The 8,658-nt window shown below is 30.1% G+C and overlaps 1 protein-coding gene across 2 annotated transcripts; it reads right to left on the bottom strand.

Moving 5' to 3' along the window:
- Positions 1–226: 226 nt before the first annotated feature.
- On the bottom strand, positions 227–5,026 carry LOC106774071 (protein SGT1 homolog B). 2 transcript variants are annotated; one of them, XM_022780074.1, is made up of 10 exons: positions 4,668–5,026; positions 4,278–4,347; positions 3,302–3,426; positions 2,977–3,100; positions 2,048–2,144; positions 1,862–1,927; positions 1,439–1,577; positions 910–992; positions 736–840; positions 227–549 (listed from the first exon to the last, which is right to left on the bottom strand). In XM_022780074.1, exons 1-10 carry the CDS (start codon positions 4,825–4,827, stop codon positions 442–444), a joined length of 1,077 nt encoding a protein of 358 aa, XP_022635795.1. In that variant the 5' UTR covers positions 4,828–5,026; the 3' UTR covers positions 227–441. The 2 variants fall into 2 exon arrangements, with proteins under 2 accessions (XP_022635795.1, XP_014516390.1); XM_014660904.2 differs by having other exon boundaries at positions 2,977–3,103; positions 4,668–5,025.
- Positions 5,027–8,658: the final 3,632 nt, after the last annotated feature.

Genomic DNA, 8,658 nt, shown 5'->3' with positions numbered 1-8,658 from the left:
TGCTATAACTTTGTCATCTTCACTCTATTGAATACTTGGAAAAGCAATTTTGAGTATAAAATTGTTGTCAAACACTTCTACGGTAGAAGGGACTGTAAATAGATATGATATATGATGAACCAGTATAAAAAAGTGTGGACTGTCATTTGTTTCCTTCAACAATTATGGTCCATCTTCCACTAAAATTGGTTCAGTTGTATTAATATAAAGAATGACTTAAGGAAGATAAACCAGAAAGTAGCATTATATTAACCAAATAGAAACAGCCTTGTGCTCAACCAACAACCATGAATTCAGGTCCAAGCGAAGACGGACAAACCTTAAGAAAAAAAAAATTCGAAGAAAATAATATCTCTAGTTCAGCAGTTAACTAACCAACAGAAAGCATTAAAAGCATAATCGCACACCAAATTATATATAAACATTGATTCAGAAAGTATCTTAATATTCCCATTTCTTCAACTCCATGCCATCAGGAGGACTTCCCTCCACCTTCTTTGATCCTACTTCTTTCCAGTTTGTAGACAGCACAGTTCCATTAGACTCCACCTATATAACAAAATTGAAGAGAGGTAAGGTGCAATGAGTACACCAGCATGCACTGAACACAATTTTCTGTCATTCTCTAGATAATAGTTGTGATTGTGATTTACAAGACATGCCCTGAATAAAGAGGACATAAAAGTTTGGCCTCTGCAATGGGCAGAATTGATAGATGAAGAATGTAAAACTTACAAATGACTTTTTCATTGCTCTTCTGGTATCCTCATCTGCATCTTGGTATATTTCCCGGAAAAATTTGTTCAATGCAGCATCCCCGTCGAGCTTTTCATCTTTCTCCTGAAATGAAGAATGTTAGGAACAAGATTTGCACTCACTAAAATACAAACAGTTAACACATTTACAAACCTCTTTCTTGACTTGAGCTTCGATCTTGTCCCAATCTCTGGTTTGTTTTGAGGACGGGTAAGAAGGTCTATGACTTGCAGTAACTGCAAAATTCACGAAAAGGGATAAAGCATTTTAGCATGAAAATCGTGATGATGCTTTCACTAGACCTTGCCATGCAAAGGTTCACCAGTATTGCAGCTAGAATGTTAGCCTCTGGTAAAACGGTTTATACCTGCTAAGATAAAATCTCCACCCTTTTTCAGTGACTTCTAGTTTTACATTTTCGTTCTTTAATTCATTAAATTCCCAACTTTTACTCTCCTCAACTGGTGCAATTTCTAATCTATCCCTTCCTTAAAAACAGTACACCTCCCACCCTTCATTTGCACTAATTACAGTCCCATGTTTATGGTCTCTACACATCCATCACATTTGCATAGGACCCATTATACCAAAATCACCACATGAAGAAAAAGGAAACCATTATACCAAAGTCACCAAACAAGAGAGGAAGGAAACTCCAAAATCCAAATAAGTGTCAAGTTACCTGAAGAGGCATTAACCCTCTGTGGAACTACAACGTTTTTGGTGAATTCAAGAGATGACCAATGAATAGCTTCTGCTTTCTCAAGCCGAATTTCAATTTTGGTTGACAATACTTCATACCGGCAATTGGAGGGTACAATCTGATAGAGGAAAACCAAAGCTCAACACAGTATACACAGTACAAAATAACAAAAAGTACTAATATAAACCATACAGAGGAGTTTAAATGCAACTTTGGAAATAAAGGTGCTTGAGACCAGCAAAAAAATAAAAACAATAGGACGAGATAACCAAAGCTTAAACTATCTTCAGTATCAACCCACACTAGAAAAAAACCAAAATTACACTATGCAAGTATAAGAATGCAAGATACATTTTCCCAGTGATCCAATATTTTATGCTGACAAACAGGTCTTGTTCATACCTTTCCAAATAAGCGAGTTTGAAAAACATATGCATCTTCCCCTGGGACATTAATACTAACACTTAGCTACAAAAGAAAAAAACACGGAGGGACTAAGATTAGAATGTGATTCACCAAAATGAATATAAGTGCACTAAAGGCTAGCTAAAAAAGCATTTAATAAATATTGTATAATGTGAACCATACTATTTGTTCGCCAAATTCAACAGTTATGCTTTCCTTGGGGATTTTCTTTGCAAATATGGTTACAACCACCTGATCAGGTTTCTGGTAGAATTCATGCCTGCATAAATTTTGTTTTCAAAGAGTCAAAGCCTGAGAAATTAGTAATTTAGTTCCTTCCTTCAATAGAAATTTTCCAGTTCACATAGTAGAACATTATCACATGCAAACAATAAAACGTAAGCATTGCAGACTTGCTTGCAAGTTCTCCCTATCAGATACTAAATTAAAAATTGTTAAAAAAATTAAAAACTATGGGAATATCCTCTCTTAAGTTAATTGATAGATATCAAATCATCCATGATATTTAATTGAACAATGTAAACTTTTGGGATTGTTGGTTAATGGCTCTATAATCTACCATGACCAAGAAGTTTAGCCTTTGATCCTTATCACTACTATTCTAACATAAAGCTAAATTTTTGCACATGGAGGATGGAACAGTGGCCAGTGCAGCGCCATACTTCAAGCCCAAAGGTCCCTTGAATGAAGATATGTGCCAGGATAAAAAAATAAAAAAAATCACTCGTTTTGACCTCACCCAAATCTTTAACCTTTGGGATGATTAGTTCAAACACAGCATCAAAGTCTATAATAAAGTGGTATAAAATTAGATATTTTCTCCCCCATTCTTTTAATGAAAAGATAAATTTCAGCAAAAAACTCTGGGCTATTCATTGTTCATCTAAAGCCAAAAAATGGAAAATGATAGACAGAACCATTCATAAACTTCATCTAATAGATTAAGCATTTGGGAGTGTTACTTTTTAAGACAAAAAATAACAAATACCAAAACATATATACACAATAACTAAAACAGCAGAAGCACTGTTAATATATACACAAATAGTCCTGGAGAATATGCATAACCATAAAGTAAAAGCATGTTTGACCTATATTTAGGTTTATTCACAGCAACTGGTGGCTTCTCTGGAAGATCATCCTGTTGTTGAACATCTTTTGGATTATCATCCCGCGCTATGGTCTTTTCCTGTATAGGTATGGTGGTATAAGATTCTTCTGTTCAACACATGTCCACCAAGCTCAAGTCAGTTTCCTAGCCAAAAATGGCATCAATCCACATTTTCACTTTCAACAGTCAAGAAACAGTCATCAGTCACACATAAAACAAAATCTAAAACATGAAAATTACACCTAAAAGACAAATAAGTTTAATTAAATAAAAAGGATATTACCATTAGAAAGAACAATGTTCACCTGCAATGAGCTTATCACACTCTTTGATTAAATTAACAAATCTTGGGTTGTCTGGAGACAATGAAGCACCAATCTCCAGAGCAGCCTTGGCAGTCTGATACTCCTCAAGCTTCAAGCATGCAGTACTGCAATTGAAACAATAAACTTAAATATGTCAAAACATAAATTAGGATGTGATCTGCTGATGCACAATAAGCAATTTCAATCAATCTTGGCCTCAGATATCCTCATTAACCATCATGTATAACATGGTCATATTTAAATTTAAATAAATTATATATTCAAGCATAATAATCTCTTCATTAGTCAATTAAAAATTCACATTAATGGTTTAAACATAAGGCAGAGTGTTTCAATGAGAAGGCAATTACATAATATGCACACTAGTATCAGATATACGTACATTGTGTATACATTGCCAATTTTGAAGTGGTTATGCATACAGATATTATGCCAGCTTATATCATTGTTTCTCCTCAACTGAATCTCCACCTTCCACTCTTATATGCCCATTTAGCATTGTTTCCTATTGTTATCCTCATAAATAGGGATCTATCATTTACTCTAATAGAAGACCACCATTTGATTAAATAGTCATTGTCTATTTCAGAGGTTGCTTTTGACAACACTTACCAAAAGTAACAATATTTCTGGATACTATATATTCAGAAAAGTTTGATTACTCATTTGATTCAGTTCAATCTTTTGAAATTTAGTCCTGCACCTAAGAACTACTTATTTTAGCACTACCAGATAGGCTTTTTACTCTCTCAGTTCCTACACACACTTATTATTCTATTTCAATTACTACAATTTTGACCAACAGAGACTAAAAATAATTAAAAGATGTATATGTGTACGAACTAAAACAAATGGTTTCTAACTGCAGGGACTAACAAATAGAAAACAGGTATAAGAACAAATGAATAATCAAACCTTTTGAAAAATTTTAAATACAAGGTAGCGTTGTACTTACCCTTTCCGTAAATATGCTTTTGGCAGAGAAGGATTCAATTCAATTGCTTTGTTAGCATCAGCAACAGCCTCTGCACAACAGAGGAAAAACAAATCAAAATTCTAAATTAGTAAAACATTACAACCACATGTTTGCAGGGTGCAGGCAACCATGAACATCATCCCAAATAAAGATTATATGAAAATTTGTCAATTTTTTTTTCTTTTTTTATGAAAAAACAACAAAAAAACAGACATTAGTGGATAAAAACAATTTCATCTTGGTCAAACTCCCAACTCCTCCCAGATGACCCAATTGAACACAGGAGTAACAAAAACTCAATGATTCACACAGAATAGACAAAAGGGTAATAGAAAAACAAACTTTTGAAGGAAGGAAGTGAGAGTGTACCAGTTAAGTTGTTCAATTTGATGTTGCCTTGAGCGCGGTCTGCATAGAGTTCGGCTTTGTTGGGTTCGAGGTTAATTGCCTGAGATAGAAGGTCCACTGCGAGTTCGAAGTGGTCTTCGACAAAGGCTTCTTTGGCTTTCGCCTCAAGATCGGAAGCCATGGAAGCAAGGAAGAGAGGAAAAAGAAGGTTTAAAGGAAGAAGAGAAAGAAGATTCTAGAGATGGAGTGTGTGATTTAGAATTAAAAGAGAAAGAAGAAGGAATAGGAATGATGGATTGACCTGAGAGAGAGATGTGAGATGGGTATGGTATTATAGAGAGAGTGGAAGAGGCAAACTGCAAGGGAAGCGAGAAGACTTTCAAAAGTCTTCCCAAAAAACATTATATTGTTATAAGTTATAATAATTATAATAATTTAAATAGTAATCATAGCAATTGATAACTACTTTTTCTTTGAAATATAAAATAACAAAGAAATATTATCTGTATGCACTTATTTAAAATTTGAATTAATGAACTTACAATATGCAAATTTATAATTTATTATTAAGTTTACATGTCTCAACTTATAAAACATAACTAGAATAATATTTATTATTAATTATTAGTGAAAATAATGTATTTACTTTTTTATGATAATAAAAAATTAATAAAATTATATTATTATTATAATTATAAAATTTAAATATAAATAATTTTTATAATTTTATTGTAAACAATTTTTATTTTGTAGATAATTTTTTAATTAAAAAATAGTTATATTTATAAAACGATCAAATAAAAATGGTTAAATTTAAATAATAATTAATAACTTAAAAGATAATATTGATAAAATAATTATTTTAATTAAAAAATTATTTTAATGAAAAAATTTAAAAACAAATATATATATATATATATATATATATATATATATATATATATATATATATATATATATATATATATATATATATATATGGTTAAATATGTTTTTAGTTCCTAGGGACGATTTTGGTTTTAGTCCCTCTTTCAAACTAAACTAAGGCACAATTTAGTCCTTCAACTTTAGAAAACTTTGATTTTAGTCTTTTTTACCAAATTTTTTTAACTTTATTTGTTGTTTCTCAGTTAACATTGAAAAAAAATGTGTCAAACAGTGTAAACAATTCAAATACTATAATGAAAGGCGTTTGAAACAGCAAATAAAGTTAACAAAATTTGGTGAAAAAGACTAAAAACAGAGTTTTCTAAAGTTGAAAAACTAAATTGTACCTTAGTTTGAAAGAGGGACTAAAACCAAAATCGCCCTAAAATATAGGGACTAAAAACATATTTAACCCTATATATATATATATATATATATATATATATATATATATATATAATGTTCTTAAAATTTTGGTAAAACATAGATTTCATAAATTATAAAAGACTAATTAAATTTTAATTATATTATATATTTTTAGTTAAGTTTGAAGTAGTTTTATTGAGTATTCACAATACTTCTTCATTTTATTTAATATTTCATTTTTTTTCAAAATAATAATATAATAATGTTATTTTTATCTTTTCATCTTCCTTTTTAATACTTGAAAGAAAGAAAAAGTGAGTTATTAAGAAGAAAGGTCACATCATTCCTTAATTGTAAAAATCAAACAATAAAGTTAAAAGTAAAAAATATTTAAAACATTTATAAAAAATATTAATAAAAAATATTAATAAAATCTCAGTTAAGAATTCTAAAAGTTTTCAGATTTTTAATATTTAATTAAACCATTATATGGAAATACATGTATTTTTTTTTCTTTTTCAGGTATGACTCTATTTTTTAATTAAAATATATTAGGTTTGATTTTTTAAGTTATTATATTTAATTCTCTATTTTTTATAATAGTTTTTTATTAATTATATATTACTATATATGTTTAAAAATCATATAAAGGATAAAATCAATTAAAATAATATATAAAATTAATATAATGTATTTAGGAATTATAATAGCGTGCAATGTTTTATTGTTACTTGTTTTAACTAAATATAAAAATTATTTATAAAATTTAAAATTAAAAAATTTGCAATCATATCATTTTAGCAAGATTTCTGTATGCAAAGGCACAAATATTTTAAAATAGTATAAATATAAATAATATCAAATTTATATAGTGTTATAAATAAGTTATTTTGGATTAAATTTATTAATTTAAGAAATAAACTTTACCTAAAAAATTAGAATATGGAGGAAGAGTTATGTAAGAATTTAGAAAACATATATTAGAATAGATAGGTGTATTAAAATAATGAGACGAGTAATTTTATTTAAAAAAATAAATTTATAATATAAATAGAACTTTCTAAAGCTCAGTTCATTATCACATCTCTCTAGATTTTCTCATTCCTTGGTCCACTTGTTGACGAAATTAGAGGGTACATAGACGATTACGACATCGAGGTCTACATATTTATCCGATCAATTTCTCAATTTGAGTAGGTCAGTTTCGTTCCCTTTTTTCTAGGTTTTTCCTAATTTTGTGATTACACATAATTTTTGCTCTTGCAAGTGTTTGAAGTTTCAATCTCTTGGATTCTTAGTTCCATTTAAGCTCTAAGAGTCGTTTTCTATCACTGATTGGTGATTTGTAGGCGTTCCTAGAAGTTCCTTGAGTTACAAGCAAACTGTCGGAATTTTTGTGAGCTGTGTTGTTGAACTAAGGCAAGGGGGAGCTAGATCATACTTTAAATTATGTCAACTATGTATGGTAATAGAATATGAAATCTTGAACTTGTTGTATGATGATTATGTGATGTGAACAACTATAGTGCAATAAACTGTATGTTTGGATTGTGTTATGATGAACTGTGATTTTGGGAATGCATTGTATGATGTTGTGATCTGTTATTAAATGATTTACATTTTAGAATTTGTGATGCTAAGTTTTGGTAATGAGAAGAGTGGGATATATTTGATTTTGGACTAGTTTTAAGGAAGTGAAGTAGTGAAATTGAGCATTTGGGGTTTAGTGTACAATTGGTCTATGGGGAGGGGGTTAGCAAGTCAGATAGGACTGAGTGGAGCCTTAAAAGTGATAAAAAAACAAGTTTAAAGTGGTAGGATGTGATTTGGGTCCCTAAGTTGACGAATTTGATGTTTTGGAATAGGAATTTGTTCATAAACACTTTAGATTGATCATAGGAAGTGTTAGAAAGATTTGATCAAGTCTAAGTAGGTGTATAACACAAATTAGGATGGTTAGAAGTTGGGAAAAATAGTTAGAATTGGTAAAAGGGGTTTGAGTTACATAATTCTACAAAATTTCGTGCTGCAAATTAAGAATCACAAGATTGTTCATAGAGAAGATCCATATATATATATATATATAATCATTGAAGAATAGAATAAGTTCACATTTTATTCTTTTTGAGATGGTTTTGCTCTTTAAGCTTGCACGTGTGCTTTGCTTTAATGTACGAAAGTTCAAATGTATTGAAAGTAAATATTTATTATTTTTGGTCATGGTAATATTTTTAGATTTCTAATTAGGGATTTTTTTTTGTCTAGTTGTGTTATTTTGTGACAAATAGAACTCTAAGGAGCAACTGAGAAAAATGACAGTTTTGTTAGCAAAATGATGAAGATGAAGTTTTGATGATGTCCAAATCAAGTCAAAAGAAATGAAGACTCGAGAAAGATCCTTTGAAGAATTGTTTTGCAATGAAAAGCTTTTGTAATAATTGTGGTTTAATGTATAGGACTTAATTTTAAAGTAGAACTATTCACATGAATAGTAACACTATTCACGTGAATAGTGACGCTCAACGGCAAGGGTATCGTGCTAAAAATGGACGTTGGACAAACTAGCCGTTTATGGCCGTTGGAAAAACTAGCCGTTTATGGCCGTTGGAAAAACTAGCCGTTTATGGCCGTTGGACAAACTAGCCGTTTATAGCCGTTGGAGAAACTAGCCGTTAAGTTTGTCTTTTTGTGAATGGAAGAGCTTTGGCTTGAGTCTATA

The sequence above is a fragment of the Vigna radiata genome, chromosome 1 (genome assembly GCF_000741045.1).
Source record: "Vigna radiata var. radiata cultivar VC1973A chromosome 1, Vradiata_ver6, whole genome shotgun sequence".
Lineage (NCBI taxonomy): Eukaryota > Viridiplantae > Streptophyta > Magnoliopsida > Fabales > Fabaceae > Vigna > Vigna radiata.
This window is presented reverse-complemented; position numbering and strand designations above follow the sequence as displayed.